Source organism: Nipponia nippon, unplaced genomic scaffold (assembly GCF_047370975.1).
Source record: "Nipponia nippon isolate SJK-2023a ecotype South Korea unplaced genomic scaffold, ASM4737097v1 scaffold_51, whole genome shotgun sequence".
In the NCBI taxonomy this organism is placed as follows: Eukaryota; Metazoa; Chordata; class Aves; order Pelecaniformes; family Threskiornithidae; genus Nipponia; species Nipponia nippon.
Genome location: NW_028262371.1, coordinates 339,985 through 357,113, shown reverse-complemented (window position 1 = coordinate 357,113; position 17,129 = coordinate 339,985). Strand labels below are relative to the sequence as shown.

At 50.8% G+C, this 17,129-nt stretch overlaps 1 protein-coding gene across 3 annotated transcripts; it reads left to right on the top strand.

The window, feature by feature from the left end:
- Nucleotides 1-8,677: 8,677 nt before the first annotated feature.
- SALL2 (spalt like transcription factor 2) lies at nucleotides 8,678-17,113 on the top strand. Of its 3 annotated transcripts, none has more exons than XM_087734962.1 (3): nucleotides 8,678-8,771; nucleotides 12,810-15,061; nucleotides 16,021-17,113. In XM_087734962.1, exons 1-3 carry the CDS (start codon nucleotides 8,720-8,722, stop codon nucleotides 16,243-16,245), a joined length of 2,529 nt encoding a protein of 842 aa, XP_087591088.1. In that variant the 5' UTR covers nucleotides 8,678-8,719; the 3' UTR covers nucleotides 16,246-17,113. The 3 variants fall into 3 exon arrangements, with proteins under 3 accessions (XP_087591088.1, XP_087591089.1, XP_087591090.1); XM_087734963.1 differs by lacking the exon at nucleotides 8,678-8,771 and adding an exon at nucleotides 11,601-11,695; XM_087734964.1 differs by lacking the exon at nucleotides 8,678-8,771 and adding an exon at nucleotides 11,655-11,762.
- The last annotated feature ends 16 nt before the right edge of the window (nucleotides 17,114-17,129 follow it).

Here is a 17,129-nt window from a genome sequence, read left to right as displayed (position 1 = left end):
GTCAATAATAATAATAAAAATAAAAATAAAATAAAATAAAATAAAATAAAATAAAATAAAATAAAATAAAATAAAATAATAAAATAAAAAATAAAAATAAAAATAAAAATAAAAATAAAAATAAAAATAAAAATAAAAATAAAAATAATAATAATAATAATAATAATAATAATAATAATAATAGGGGTTTCATACTTATTATTACTACCTTCGCGGAAATAGGCACTGCTTTATTTATTAATATTGTTATTTTCATTAGCAGAAATACTTCTGCTTTTTTATTATTATTATTATTATTATTATTATTATTATTATTATTATTATTATTATTATTATTGTTCTCAATAAAACCTGCTATTTTATTCTTATTATTACCATTCTTGCAGAGATATGCGCTACTTTATTTATTATTATTAGAAATACTGCTCCTTTTTATTATTATTATCAGCAATAATACATGCTACCTAATTTTTATTATTATTAGCACAAATACTTTCTACCTTATTTTTTATTACTATTTTTATTAGCAGGAATACTTTTACTTTATTATTATTATTATTATTATTATTATTATTATTATTATTATTATTATTATTATTATTATTATTATTATTATTATATTAATATTATTGTTAGTCATATTTTTATATTATTATTATTTTTATTATTATATTATTATTAAAAATACTTTAATATTATCGTTAGCAATATTTTATTTGTTATTATTATTATTAATAATACTTTAATGTTATGTAATTTTTATTATTATGATGATTATTATTATTATTAAAAATACTTTAGTATTATTGTTGGTAATATTTTGTATTATTGTTATTTTTATTATTACAATTGTTATTATTAAAAATACTTTAATATTATTGTTAGTAATATTTTATTTATTATTAGTAATAATAATACTTTAATATTATTGTTAGTAATTTTTATTATTGTTATGATGAATATGATTATTAAAAACGCTTTAATATTATTGTTAGTAATATTTTTATATTATTATTATTTTTATTATTGTGATTGTTATTATTAAAAATACTTTAATAATATTGATAGCAATTATTATTATTATTATGCTTATTAAAATACTTTAATATTATTGTTATTGTTATTAACGTTATTATTAATGTTGTTACTGATGTTGTTACTGACGTTGTTATTGGTGTTGTTATTGATCTCCCCCTCCCCCTCCCCCTCCCCCCTCCCCCTGCCCCTGCCCCTCCCCCTCCCGCTGCTGCTGCTGCTGCCGCTGGGGCTTCAGTTGCTGTGGCGCAGGACCAGGGCCGCGCGCCGGCGCTGGATCAGGCCCCGCCCCGCCCCGCCCCGCCCCGCCCCGCCCCGCCCCGCCCCGCCCCGCCTGCGCCCGCCGCTGGGGCGGCCGGGAAGGCGCGCTCCCTCCCTTTCCCTTCGCCCTTTCACCGCTGGGTGCGCTTCCCTTCGGGTGTACGCTTAGTTTTGTCTCTGCCTTATTTTCGGTCTTATTTTCTATTTTTTATTTGTTATTTTATTTTTATTTTCATGTTTATTTTATTTTAATTTTTTTATTTTTATTTTTATTTTTATTTTTATTTTTATTTTTATTTTTATTTTTATTTTTATTTTCATTTTTATTTTTATCTTTATTTTATTTTTATTTTTATTTTTATTTTGATATTTTTATTTTTATTTTCATGTTTATTTTATTTTTATTTTTATTTTTATTTTTATTTTTATTTTTATTTTTATTTTTATTTTTATTTTTATTTATTTTTAAATTTTTATTTTATTTTATTTTTATTTTTCATCTTTATTTTATTTTTATTTTCATTTTTATTTTGATATTTTTATTTTTATTTTATTTTATTTTTTAATTTTTATTTTCATGTTTATTTTATTTTTATTTTCATTTTTATTTATTTTTAATATTTAATTTTTATAGTTTTATTTTTATTCTCATTTTTATTTCTATTTTTTATTTTTATTTCTATTTGTATTTTTAATTTTTAATTTTATTTTTTATTTTTAATTTTTAATTTTTATTTCTATTTTTCATTTTTAATTTTTATTTTTATTTCTATTTTTATTTTTTATTTCTATTTTTTCTTTTTAATTTTTATTTCTATTTTTATTTTTAATTATTATTTTTATTTTTATTTTATTTTTATTTTATTTTTATTTTTAAATAAATATTTTTTAAAAGAAAATAAATGGAATGAAAAGAAAATAAATTTAATAAAAAGAAAATAAATGGAATAAAAGAAATTAAATTTAATAAAGGAAATAAATGGAATAAAAAGAAAATAAATGGAATAAAAAGAGAATAAATGGAAGGAAAATAAATTAAATGGAATTAAAAGAAAATAAATTGAATAAAAGAAATTAAATTTAATAAAAAGAAAATAAATTTAATAAAAGAAATAAACGGAATAAAAAGAAATTAAACGGAATAAAGAGAAAAAAATTTAATAAAAGAAATAAATGGAATAAAAAGAAATTAAATGGAATTAAAAGAAAACAAACCGAACAAAAAGAAATTAAATTTAATAAAAAGAAAATAAATTTAATAAAAGAAATAAATGGAATAAAAAGAAATTAAATTTAATTAAAAGAAAATAAATGGAATGAAAATAAAATAAATGGAATGAAAAGAGAATAAATGGAATTAAAAGAAAATAAATGGAATGGAAAGAAATGAAATTGAATAAAAAGAAATTAAATGGAAGAAAAGGCAGAAAAGCAAACGAAAGAGAAGAAAGGGAGGGAAAGAACTGGAACTGAAAACCTCCTGGGGTACCTCGAGGACATGAAAGGCGCGGGAGGAAATGAAAAAAGGCCGAAAAGGAACCGGCGGGGATTAAAGGAAAGAAATTCGGGAAATTCGGGAAATTCGGGAAATTCAGGAAATTCAAGAAATTAAGGAAATTCAAGACATTCAGGAAATTCAGGAAATTCACGAAATTCAAGAAATTCAGGAAATTCACGAAATTCACGAAATTCAGGAAATTCAGGAAATTCAAGAAATTCAGGAAATTCAGGAAATTCACGAAATTCGAGAAATTCAGGAAATTCAGGAAATTCAAGAAATTCAGGAAATTCAGGAAATTCACGAAATTCACGAAATTCGAGAAATTCAGGAAATTCAGGAAATTCAAGAAATTCAGGAAATTCAGGAAATTCAGGAATTGCACCCCCAAAAGCGTCAATTTGCAGAATTGCACCCCAAATTTGCACCGATTTGCAGAATTGCACCCCAAAATTGCACGCCCAAATGCGTCAATTTGCAGAATCGCGCCCCCAAATTGCACGCCGAATTTGCACCGATTTGCAAAATTGCAGCCCCAAAATTGCACGCCCAAATGCATCAATTTGCAGAATTGCACCCCAAAATTGCTCGCCAAAATGCATCAGTTTGCAGAATCGCGCCCCCAAATTGCACGCCTAAATGCGCGGATTTGCAGAATTGCACCCCCAAAATCGCATGCCCAAATGCATCAATTTGCAGAATTGCACCCCAAATTTGCACCGATTTGCAAAATCACAGCCCCAAAATTGCACACCAAAATGCATCAGTTTACAGAATTGCACCCCCAAAATCGCACGCCTAAATGCGCGGATTTGCAGAATTGCACCCCAAATTTGCACCGATTTGCAGAATTGCACCCCAAAATTGCACGCCAAAATGCGTCAATTTGCAGAATTACGCCCCCAAATTGCATGCCGAATTTGCACCGATTTGCAAAATTGCACCCCAAAATTGCACGCCCAAATGCGTCAATTTGCAGAATTGCACCCCAAAATTGCTCGCCAAAATGCATCAGTTTGCAGAATCGCGCCCCCAAATTGCACGCCAAATTTGCACCGATTGGCAGAATTGCACCCCCAAAATCGCATGCCCAAATGCATCAATTTGCAGAATTGCACCCCAAATTTGCACCGATTTGCAAAATCACAGCCCCAAAATTGCACACCAAAATGCATCAGTTTACAGAATTGCACCCCCAAAATCGCACGCCTAAATGCGCGGATTTGCAGAATTGCACCCCAAATTTGCACCGATTTGCAAAATTGCACCCCAAAATTGCACGCCAAAATGCGTCAATTTGCAGAATTACGCCCCCAAATTGCACGCCAAATTTGCACCGATTTGCAAAATTGCACCCCAAAATTGCACGCCCAAATGCGTCAATTTGCAGAATCGCGCCCCCAAATCGCACGCCAAATTTGCACCGATTTGCAAAATCGCAGCCCCAAAATTGCACGCCCAAATGCATCGGTTTGCAAAATTACACCCCCAAATTGCACCCCAAATTTGCACCCCAAAATGCCTCGGTTTGCAAATTTGCACCCCCAAATCCCCCCCGAAATGCATCAATTTGCAAACGGCGCCCCAAAACCAACGCGCCCCCCCCCCGCCCCCCCCCCCCCGTGCAAAACGGCCCCCGGACTGGGCCGGACTGGGCCGGACTGGGCCATACTGGGCCCCACCCCCCTTAACCCCCCTATAGGCCCCCCAAACCCCGCCCCGCCCCCTATAGACCCCCCCTATAGCCCCCCCCGCCGCTCCCCCGCCCATCACCGAGTGGGCGGGGCCTCGGGAAGCGATGACTCAAAGCCCCGCCCCCTCAGGCGAATAGGCGGGGAGGGCGGTACGCCCATGAGCCGGCTAAATCTGCCTAGCAACGCGCGCTGATTGGCCCCGCGCCGCCGGGAGGGGCGTGGCTTCGTGAGGAGACGCCGCGCTTGCGCAGATGCCGGCGGGGGGGGGACGGGACGACGACGACGACAACCCGGAAGCGCGTCCCTCCCCTTAGCAACCGCGCCGTTTCCCTTAGCAACCGCGGGGTATTCCTTAGCAACCGCCGGTTTTTTTTCCTTAGTAACGGAGCTGTTTTCCTTAGCAACGGGTGCGGGGTGGGTTCGAAGGGTTACGGGGGTGTCGGGGGCTTTTTCTGGGGCGGGGGGAGGGGACAGGCTTCGGAGGGGGGACTAGGCCTCAGGGGGGACTAGGCCCAGGTAGGCCCCGGGGGGGGGGGGGGGGACACACCAGGCCTTGGGGGGTCCCCAACACCAAAAGAGGGGTCCCCACCTTTTTTTTTTGGGGGGGGGGGAAACAACATGGGGGGGTCACCCCCTTCACCCCATCTCTTTTTTCTCCCCCCCCCCCCTTCCAGGACGGCTCCGGGCGACGCACCCCCAAATCCACACCTCCCCCCGTCTCAGGTAAGGATAAACCCCCCAAAATGGGGGGGGGGGACGACGACACCCCAAAAATGAGCCCCTTTGTGCCTGGTCCTTTGTTAATATTCCCCCCCTCCCATCGTCAGCTCACCCCGCCTCGCTTGGACCCCCCAAAATAAGTGTAAACCCCCCAAATAAGTATAAACACCCCCAAAATTGGTATAAAACTCTCAAAAATGAGTATATAGCCCCCCAAAATGAGTATATAACCCCCAAAAATAAGTATAACCCCCCAAAATAAGTATAAACACCCCCAGAAAGAAGTATAAACCCCCCAAAATAAGTATAAACACCCCCAAAATTGGTATAAAACTCTCAAAAATGAGTATATAGCCCCCCAAAATGAGTATATAACCCCAAAAATAAGTATAAACCCCCCCAAATAAGTATAAACACCCCCAAAAAAAGTATAACCCCCAAAAAATAAGTATAAACACCCCCAAAATTGGTATAAAACTCTCAAAAATGAGTATACAGCCCCCCAAATGAGTATATAACCCCAAAAATAAGTATAAACCCCCCAAATAAGTATAAACACCCCCAAAATTGGTATAAAACTCTCAAAAATGAGTATATAGCCCCCCAAAATGAGTATATAACCCCCCAAAATAAGTATAAACCCCCCCAAATAAGTATGAATGCCCCAAAATGAGTATAAACCTCTCAAAAAATGTGTATAAACCTCTCAAAAATGAGTATATAACCTCCAAAAATAAGTATAACCCCCCAAAATGAGTATAACCCCCCCAAATAAGTATAGAACCCCCAAAAATGAGTATATCACCCCCAAAAATGAGTAGACACCCCCCAAAAAATAAGTGCACACCCCCAAAAATTAAGTAGGCACCCCCCAAAAATAAATATACGCCCTAAAAAACGAGTAGAAGCCCCCCAAAATAAGTTTATAACTCCCCAAATTAAGGATTTAACCCCCCAAAATAAGGATTTAACCCCCAAAATGAAGGATATAACCCCCCAAAATTAAATATACACCCCTAAAAATAAATATATACCCCCCAAAATGAGCCCACCCCCCAAAAAAAAGTTTAGAACCCCCCAAAAATAAGGATATAACCCCCCAAAATAAGGATATAACCCCCCAAAATAAATATACACCCCCAAAAATAAATATGCACCCCCAAAAAGGAGCCCACCCCCCAAAAAATAAGTTTAGAACCCCCCAAAATAAGTTTAGAACCCCCCAAAATGAAGGATATAACCCCCCAAAATAAGGATATAACTCAAAAAAATAAGGATATAACTCCCCAAAATGAGTATTTAACCCCCAAAATCAGTGTGCCCCCCCAAAATTAAGCAGACACCCCCAAAAAATAAAGATACACCCCCAAAATGAGCCCAACCCCCCCCCAAATAACTTTATAACCCCCCAAAACAAGGATATAACTCAAAAAAATACGGATATAACTCCCCAAAATGAGTATTTAGCCCCCCCAAAAGAAGTATTTAACCCCCCAAAATCAGTGTGCCCCCCCCAAATTAAGCAGACACCCCCCAAAAATAAAGATACACCCCCAAAATGAGCCCACCCCCCAAAAAATAACTTTATAAACCCCCAAAACAAGGATATAACTCAAAAAAATACGGATATAACTCCCCAAAATGAGTATTTAGCCCCCCCAAAAGAAGTATTTAACCCCCAAAACCAGTGTGCCCCCCAAAATTAAGCAGACACCCCCCAAAAATAAAGATACACCCCCAAAATGAGCCCACCCCCCAAAAAATAACTTTATAACCCCCCAAAACAAGGATATAACTCAAAAAAATACGGATATAACTCCCCAAAATGAGTATTTAGCCCCCCCAAAAGAAGTATTTAACCCCCAAAATCAGTGTGCCCCCCAAAATTAAGCAGACACCCCCAAAAAATAAAGATACACCCCCAAAATGAGCCCAACCCCCCCCCCAAATAACTTTATAACCCCCCAAAACAAGGATATAACTCAAAAAAATACGGATATAACTCCCCAAAATGAGTATTTAGCCCCCCCAAAAGAAGTATTTAACCCCCCAAAATCAGTGTGCCCCCCCAAAATTAAGCAGACACCCCCCAAAAATAAAGATACACCCCCAAAATGAGCCCACCCCCCAAAAAATAACTTTATAAACCCCCAAAACAAGGATATAACTCAAAAAAATAAGGATATAACTCCCCAAAATGAGTATTTAGCCCCCCCAAAAGAAGTATTTAACCCCCAAAACCAGTGTGCCCCCCCAAAATTAAGCAGACACCCCCCAAAAATAAAGATACACCCCCAAAATGAGCCCACCCCCCCAAAAAATAACTTTATAACCCCCCAAACCAAGGATATAACTCAAAAAAATACGGATATAACTCCCCAAAATGAGTATTTAGCCCCCCCAAAAGAAGTATTTAACCCCCCAAAATCAGTGTGCCCCCCCAAATTAAGCAGACACCCCCAAAAAATAAAGATACACCCCCAAAATGAGCCCAACCCCCCCAAAATAACTTTATAACCCCCCAAAACAAGGATATAATTCAAAAAAATAAGGATATAACTCCCCAAAATGAGAATTTAGCCCCCCCAACATGAGTATTTAATCCCCCAAAATCAGTGTGCCCCCCAAAATTAAGCAGACACCCCCCAAAAATAAAGATACACCCCCAAAATGAGCCCACCCCCCAAAAAATAACTTTATAAACCCCCAAAACAAGGATATAACTCAAAAAATAAGGATATAACTCCCCAAAATGAGTATTTAGCCCCCCCAAAAGAAGTATTTAGCCCCCAAAACCAGTGTGCCCCCCAAAATTAAGCAGACACCCCCAAAAAATAAAGATACACCCCCAAAATGAGCCCAACCCCCCCAAAATAACTTTATAACCCCCCAAAACAAGGATATAACTCAAAAAAATACGGATATAACTCCCCAAAATGAGTATTTAGCCCCCCCAAAAGAAGTATTTAGCCCCCCAAAACCAGTGTGCCCCCCCAAAATTAAGCAGACACCCCCCAAAAATAAAGATACACCCCCAAAATGAGCCCACCCCCCCCAAAAATAACTTTATAAACCCCCAAAACAAGGATATAACTCAAAAAAATAAGGATATAACTCCCCAAAATGAGTATTTAACCCCCCAAAATCAGTGTGCCCCCCCAAAATTAAGCAGACACCCCCCCAAAAATAAAGATACACCCCCAAAATGAGCCCAACCCCCCCCAAAAAAGGAGCTGGGGGGGGGAAGGGAAGGGGTTAAGGGGCGGAAAATGGGGGAAATAAAGGCGGTTTTGGGAAAAAAAAGGGTTTTTTTTGAAAAGAAAGGGGGGGGGGGGGGGAGGCGTTTCCCTGGTGGGGCCCCGCTTTGGGGGGCTCGGGGAGGGGGAGAGGGAGGATTTTGGGGGGTCCCCCCCCCTTTTTTTATCCCTGTGCCCCCCCTTTTTTTGCTCACTGTGACCCCCCCCCCCCCCCCGCTTCTTTTTTTGCTCGAAATCCCCCCAAAATTTGGGGGATGCCTCGTCGCAAGCAGCAGCAGCCGCAGCAGCTCCTGGGCTCCGACCACGGTATTTTTTTTTGGGGGGGGGGGGTTAAGGGAGTTTTTGGGGGGTCCCCAAAATTTGGGGAGGGGGGTAGGAGGGGGGTGGGGTGTTTTTTAGGGGGACACCCCCCCCCCCCAAAAAAAAATGAGGTTTGGGGGAAGGGGGATGCGGAGGAATCGGCCCTGGGAAGTTTGAAAAAGGGGGGGGGGGGGGATTTGGGGAAGTGGATCCCCCCCCCCTAATTAAAGAGGGGGGCCCCCCGATTAAAGAGGGGTCCCCCAAATTAAAGAGGAGCCCCCCAAAATGTCAGCGGGGGTGTGTGTGTGTGTGTGTGTGTCCGTCCCGTCCCCCCCCCAACTTTGCCGGGGTATCCGGAAAGTCGTCGGGGGGCTCAAAAGTCCCTCAGGACCCCCCCAAATCCCCTCGGGACCCCCCCCCCCAAATCCTCTTCGGGCACCCCCAAATTTCAGGAGGGGTCCCCCCAAAACTTGGGGTTCGCCCCCCCCTCCTCCAAATTCATCGGGGTCCGTCCCCCCCCCCCCAAATCCCCCTCAGGTTGCCTCAGAAAGGGGGGGGGGGGGCTCAAAAACTTCATCGGGGATCCCCCCCCCAAATCCTGCTGGGGTCTCCCCCAAAATACATAGGGGTCCCCAAAAATTCATGGGGGACCCCAAAACCCCCTCAGGGTCTCCCCAACCCCCTCAGAGCCCCCCCAGACCCCCTCAGTGTCCCCCAAACCCCCTGAGGGTCCCCTCAAACCCCCCTCAAGCCCCCCCAGGGTCCCCAAAACCCCCTCAGGGTCCCCCCCAAACCTTCTTGGGGTCCCCCAAAACCCCTTCAAGCCCCCCTACAACCCCCTCAGGGTCCCCCAAAAGCCCCTCGGGGTCCCCAAAACCCCCTGAGGGTCCCCAAAACCCCCTCAGGGTCCCCCAAACCCCCTTAGGGTCCCCCCAAAACCCCCTCAAGACCCCCTACAACCCCCCTAAAAGCCCCTCGGGGTCCCCAAAACCCCCTCAGGGTCCCCCCAAACCCACTTAGACCCCCCAAAACCCCCTCAGTAACCCCAAAACCCCCTCGGGGTCCCCCCAAAACCCCTCAAGACCCCCTACAACCCCCTCAAGCCCCCCAAAACCCCCTCGGGGTCACCCCAAAGCCCCCCTCGGGGTCACCCCAAAACCCCCTCAAGCCCCCCTAAAACACCCTTAAGCCCCCTAAAAGCCCCTCGGGGTCCCCAAAACCCCCTCAGGGTCGCCCCAAACCCCCTCAAGCCCCCCTAAAACACCCTTAAGCCCCCCTAAAACCCCCTCGGGGTCCCCAAAACCCCCTCGGGGTCCCCCCAAACCCTCTCAAGCCCCCCAAAACCCCCTCGGGGTCCCCAAAACCCCCTTAGAGTCCCCCCCAAACCCCCTCAAGCCCCCCAAAACCCCCTCAAGACCCCCTACAACCCCCTCAAGCCCCCCAAAACCCCCTCGGGGTCCCCAAAACCCCCTTAGGGTCCCCCCAAACACGCTCAAGCCCCCCAAAACCCCTTTGGGGTCGCCCCAAACCTTCTCAAGTCCCCCCCAAAACCCCCTCGGGGTCCCCAAAACCCCCTCAAGCCCCCCAAAACCCCCTCAGGGTCGCCCCAAACCCTCTCAAGCCCCCCAAAACCCCCTCGGGGTCCCCAAAACCCCCTTAGAGTCCCCCCAGACCCCCTCAAGGCCCCCCAAAACCCCCTCGGGGTCCCCTAAAACCCCCTGAGGGTCCCCAAAACCCCCTCAAGCCCCCCAAAACCCCCTCGGGGTCCCCAAAACCCCCTTAGAGTCCCCCCAAACCCTCTCAAGCCCCCCCAAAAACCCCTCGGGGTCCCCAAAACCCCCTTAGAGTCCCCCCAGACCCCCTCAAGGCCCCCAAAACCCCCTCGGGGTCCCCTAAAACCCCCTGAGGGTCCCCAAAACCCCCTCAAGCCCCCCAAAACCCCCTCGGGGTCCCCAAAACCCCCTTAGGGTCCCCCCAAACACCCTCAAGCCCCCCAAAACCCCTTCGGGGTCGCCCCAAACCCTCTCAAGCCCCCCCAAAACCCCCTCGGGGTCCCCAAAACCCCCTCAAGCCCCCCTAAAACCCCCTCGGGGTCCCCCCAAACCCCCTCAAGCCCTCCCAAACCCCCCTCGGGGTCCTCTAAAACCCCCTGAGGGTCCCCAAAACCCCCTCAAGCCCCCCAAAACCCCCTCGGGGTCCCCAAAACCCCCTTAGGGTCCCCCCAAACACCCTCAAGCCCCCCAAAACCCCTTCGGGGTCGCCCCAAACCCTCTCAAGCCCCCCAAAACCCCCTCAGGGTCCCCAAAACCCCCTCAAGCCCCCCTAAAACCCCCTCGGGGTCCCCAAAACCCCCTCGGGGTCCCCCCAAACCCCCTCAAGCCCTCCCAAACCCCCCTCGGGGTCCCCTAAAACCCCCTGAGGGTCCCCAAAACCCCCTCAAGCCCCCCCCAAACCCCCTCAAACCCCCCTAAAAGCCCCTCGGGGTCCCCCCGAACCCCCCCAGGACCCCCCCAAACCCTGCAGTGGGGGGGGGGAATTTTTGGGGCGCCCAGTCCCCAAATTCCCCCTTTTTCGCCCCGTTTTCTTTGTACGGTTGCTAGGTAACCTCGGCCGGCCGGGCTCGGTTAGGGGGTCCCCAAAGCGACCCCCCCCCCCCCCCAACCCCTGAGCCCCCAGGGACCCCCCCAAATCCCGACCCCCTCCCCCAAAGACCCCCCTCCCCCCCCTCCAGTGACATCACTCCTGGCCTGACACCGCCCCCCCCCCCTCCTTTTTACATCACAACCCAGCGACCCCCCCCCATGACGTCACGATTTGGGGGGGGGGGGGCCCTCCCCCACATCCGCCTTCGTCCCCTCCTCTTCCTCCCAGAGCCAGATTTTTTGGGGGGGGGGGGACACGACACCCCATAACCATGGCTGAGCCGGGAGGTGGGTGACGGACGGACGGACGGACGGGCCCGCGGCCTAGCTGGCTCCTTCCCGCGTCCGTCCGTCCGTATGTCCATCCATCCATCCCTCCATCCATCCATCCATCCATCGTCCAGCCATCCGTCCGTCCATCCATCCATCCACCCCCACCCCTCCCCCCTTCCCGGCCGGCCGTCTGTCCGGCGGCCTCCATCTATCCCTCCGTCCGTCCGTCCGTCCGTCCGTCCCCATCTTTCACAATGGGGGGAGGTTTTGGGGGGAATAAGAGGGATTTTAGGGGCTGGGGGGTGTGTGTGTGTGATATTTTGGGGGCGATAATGGTGATTTTGGGGGGGATAACAGTGATTTGGGGGGGATAGAATGTTTTTGGGGGGGATAACGGGGATTTTTTGGGGGGGGGGAAGACGTTTTGGGGGGGATAACGGGGATTTTGGGGAGATAATGGTGATTGGAGGGGGGATAATGGTGATTTTTGGAAGGGGATAATGATTTTGGGGGGGATAATGGTGATTTTGGGGTGCTGCTGGGGGGATGCCATTTTAAGGTGGATAAAGGGGATTTTGGGGGGGCTAACGGGGATTTTGGGGGGCTGCAGGGGAGAGGGGGGCCTGGGGGAGGTTTTGGGGGGATAACGGGGGTTTTGGGGGGCTGCTGGCAGGGGGGGATGCCGTTTTGGGGGGGATAATTGTGATTTAGGGGGGATAATGGTGATTTGGGGGAGATAATGGTGATTTGGGGGGAATAATGATTTGGGGGGTGACGGTGATTTTGGGGGGGCTGCCGTTTTGGGGGGGATAATGGGGATTTCGGGGGGGGTAGCGGGGAGTTTGGGGGGCTGCAGGGGAGAGGAGGGGCCTGAGGGAGGCTTTGGGGGGAGAACGGGGATTTTAGGGGGATAACGATGGTTTCGGGGGGCTGCGGGGGGAGGATGATGTTTTGGGGGGGCAACGGTGATTGTGGAGGGGCGTAAGGGTGATTTTGGGGGGGATAACGGTGATTTGGGGGGGGCTGGGGGGGGGGGGGGGGAAGAAATTGATGGGGAGTCCTTGGGGTTATGGGTAAGGATTTTGGGGTGCAACAACTGATTTTGGGGGGTTTCCTCTCTCCTCCACAGGCTTCCCCGGTGCCGCCGCCTCCCCGGCCCCTCGGGAGGGTCCCGTCGCCCCCTCTTCTTCCTCCTCCTCCTCCTCCTCCTCCTCCTCTTCCTCGCCAGACATGGACGCCGAACCGGACCCCCCGCCTCCACCAGCGAGCGGGGGTCCCCCACAATCTGGGGGGGCCCCCCTAAACCTCCCCTTGATCCTGGAGGAGCTGCGGGTGCTTCAGCAACGCCAACTCCACCAGATGCAGATGACGGAGGAGATCTGCCGGCAAGTTTTACTTTTGGGGACCCTAGAGCACCCCAAAACCCCCCTACCACCCTTCACCCCCAAAAACGACCCCCCCAAACCCCATTTCTTCCATCTTTTCCCTCCTTTCCCCGCCGGGACGCGAGGGCTTAAAACCGAACCCCACTCCGGTGGCGCCGGCGGCGTCGCCGCCTTCCTCCCGACGTTGGTCGGAGGCTCTTCGCCGGGTCTTCTGCGCCCCAAAAATATCGGGGGGGATTCGGGGACCCCCCGACACGAATGCGGTTTTTGCGGGAAAGCTTTCGGAAGCGATAGCGCCCGGCAAATCCATCTCCGCTCCCACACCGGCGAAAGACCCTACAAATGCAACGTCTGCGGCAATCGCTTCACCACCCGCGGCAATTTGAAGGTCCATTTCCACCGGCACCGCGAGAAGTACCCCCACGTTCAGATGAACCCCCACCCCGTCCCCCAACACCTCGATTATCTCCTCCCGGCGCCGGCGGCCACCCAACATCTCACCGGGGCCGCCCAACATCTCACCGGGGCCGCCCAGCATCTCACCGGGGCCGCCCAACATCCTTCTGCGCCCACCCAACTCAACGTGGCCACCCAACATCTCAACGCGGCCGCTCAACAGCTCACCGGCACCGCCCAGCCTCTCGCCGCGGCCACCCAACCGCTCGCCGGGGCCGCTCAACCGCTCGCCGGGGCCTCCCAACGTCTCGCCGGGGCCGCCCAACATCTTGCCGCGCCCACCCAGCCGCTCGCCGGGGCCACCCAACATCTCGCCGCCGCCAACCAACTCAACGCGGCCGCCCAACCCGTCACCGCCGCCACCCAGCATCTCGCCGGGACCGCCCAACATCTCACCGGGACCACCCAACTCAACGCCGCCGCTCAGCCCGTCAACGCCGCCGCCCAACCCGTCAACGCGGCCGCCCAACATCTCACCGCAACCACCCAACACCTCACCGGGGCCGCCCAACCTCTCAACGCGGCCACCCAACACCTCGCGGGGGCCGCCCAACTCAACGCGGCCACCCAACACCTCGCGGGGGCCACCCAACCTCTCGCCGCCGCCGCCCAACACCTCACCGCCGCCGCCCATCACCTCGCCGCGCCCGCCCAGCACCTCACCGCCTTCCACAAGCTCCTCCTCCTGAAAGCCACCGAGGGAAGATCCAAGGCGGGCGACGAAAACACCCCTCCCGGCAAACCCCCGGCTTGGGCGCTCTTGACCGGGCGTTTGAAGGGATCCCCCCTTTTTTTGGAAACCACCCCCTCGGAAACCTCCAAACTTCAACAATTGGTGGAGAAGATCGACCCCCCGAATCCTTCCTCGTCGTCATCGTCATCCTCACCGGATCCGCCTCGCCACCAATGCCCGGTTTGCCGCCGGGTGTTGAGTTGCCCTCGAGCTTTACGGTTACATTTTGGGCAACACGGGGCGGGGACGATTTTCGGCGGGGCCGAACGCCCGTTTCGGTGCAAAATTTGCGGCCGTTGCTTCTCCACCCGGGGGAATTTACGGGCGCATTTCGGGGGCCACCGGGGGGGCCCCCCCAATTCTTGCCCCCTCTGTCAGAAGAAGTTCACCAACGCCCTCAACCTCCAACAACACGTCCGCCTTCATTTGGGGGGCCAGCTGCCGAACGGAGGGGGAACCCCCCAAATCGGAGCGGGGGTCCCCCCGATCATGGGGAACCCTCAACAAGGGGGGAACCCCCAAATCGGGGGGGCGCCCCGAGAGGAGGAGGAGGAGGAGGAGCTGTCTGAAGAGGAGGAGGAAGAGGAGGAGGAGGAGGAAGAGGAAGGCTCGGAGGAGGAAGAGTCGGCCGCCGGCAGCAGCCCCAAGCCCGACCCCCCCACCGAGGAAGAGGAAGAAGAAGAAGGAGGGGAGAAAACGGGGGGCGGCGAGCCCCCCGAAACGACGGGGGATCCCAAAACGGAGGAAGGAGGAGGAGGAGGAGGAGGGGAGGAAGGCAAGGACTCGGACGAGGGGGCGAGGAAGCAGGTGAGGGGGTACCCTGGGGAGTGGGGGGGGGGGCCCCCCCAAATTAAGGGGGTGGGTTTTGGGGTCCCCCCCAAGGGTTTTGGGGTGCCTCAAGGGGGTTTTGGGGTCCCCCCAGGGGATTTTGGGCTCCCCCAAGGGGTTTTTAGGGTCCCCAAAGGTGATTTTGGGGTCCCCACAAGGGGATTTCGGGGTCCCCCCGAGGGATTTTGGGGTCCCCAAGGGGTTTTTAGGGTTCCCCCATGGGATTTTGGGGTCCCTCACAGGGTTTTAGGGTCCCCCCAGGGGTTTTTTGGGCCCCCCCTAAGGGATTTTGGGGTCCCCAAGGGGTTTTTAGGGTCCCCACAAGGGTTTTCGGGGTGCCCCCTCCCCATTTAATGTAGGTTTTGGGGTCCCCCGAGGGGTTTTGGGTTCCCTCAAGGGAGTTTTAAGGTACCAACGGGGGATTTTGGGGTCCCCCCGTGGGATTTTGGGATCCCTCACAGGGTTTTAGGGTCCCCCAAGTATTTTTGGGGTCCCCCCATGGGATTTTGGAAACCCCTAAGGGGATTTTGAGTTCTCCCCCAGGGATTTTGGGGTCCCTCAAGGGGTTTCTGGGGTCCTCCAAAGGATTTTGGGGTCCCCTAGGGGATTTTGGGGTCCCCCCAGGGGTTTTGGGGGACCCCCAAGGGATTTTGGGGTCCCCAAGGGGTTTTTAGGGGCCCCACAGGGGTTTTTGGGGTCCTCCAAGGGGTTTTGGGGTCCCCCCATGGGATTTTGGGGTCCCCAAGGGGTTTTTAGGGGCCCCACAGGGGATTTTGGGGTCCCCCCAAGGGATTTTGGGGTCCCCATGGGATTTTGGGGTCCCCCCATGGGATTTTGGGGTCGCCCCCGGGGATTTTGGGCTGTGTGTCCCCCCCCCCCCAATTAACGACGATTTTGGGGGTGCCCCCCCCCCCATTTTCTCTCTTTTCTCCCCACAGGTCCCCCCAATCCGGACCCCCACCCCCCGCCGCCGCCCCTCGCCGCCCCCCGCCGCCCCCCAAAACCCCTGGAACCGCTGCCCCCCCCCTTCATTCCCCGGGGGGGACCCCAAAACCTCAAGGGGGACCCCCAAAACCCCCCCTCCCCCTCCCACGCCCCCCGCGCCCCCACATGGCGCCGAGGGGGACCCCGAAAGCCGGGGGGAGGGGGGGGAATTAGTTTAATTAACGAGGGGGGGGGGGAGGTGGTTTTGGGGGGACCCCCCCCCCCCGCACCCTAAAATCCCCCCCCCGCGCCCCCAAATCCCCACTTTTCACCCCAAAATTGACACCCCCGCCCCTAGTATAGGCCTATTAAAGCCGTTTGCTGACCCCTCCCCCCTCCCCGTTCCGAGTCCTGATTTGGGGGGGGGGGGGGGGGGGGGATTTTGGGGGGGATCCCCCCCCCCCAAAAACAAAAAAAAGGGCGAAATCCCCCCAAAAATGGGGTGTCCCCCCCACAAGATGGCGGCGGGTGCCCTCAACAAAGATGGCGGCCGTTGCCGTGGCGCCCGCCCTGAGGGCGGTGCCAGCCCTCAACAAAGATGGCGGCGGTTGCTAGAGAAGCCACCCCGGGGGCAGAGACAGCCGTCAAAATGGCGGCGGTTGCCATGGAAACTGCCCCGGGGGCGAAGCCAGTCCTCAAGATGGCGCCAGTTGCCATGGAAACTACCCTGGGGGCGGGACCAGCCCTCAAGATGGCGGCGGTTGCCACGGAAACCACCAACAGGGGGCGTTGCCAGCGCTCAAAATGGCGGCGGTTGCCGTGGAAACTACCCCGAAGGCGGAGCCAGCCCCCAAGATGGCGGCGGTTGCTATAGAAACCACCCCGAGGGGCGGTGCCAGCGCTGGAAATGGCGGCGGTTACTATAGAAACCACCCCGGGGGGCGGTGCCAGTGCTGGAAATGGCGGCGGTTGCCGTGGAAACTAGCCCGAAGGCGGAGCCAGCCCCCAAGATGGCGGCGGTTGCTATAGAAACCACCCCGAGGGGCGGTGCCAGCGCTGGAAATGGCGGCGGTTGCTATAGAAACCACCCCGGGGGGCGTTGCCAGCGCTGAAGATGGCGGCG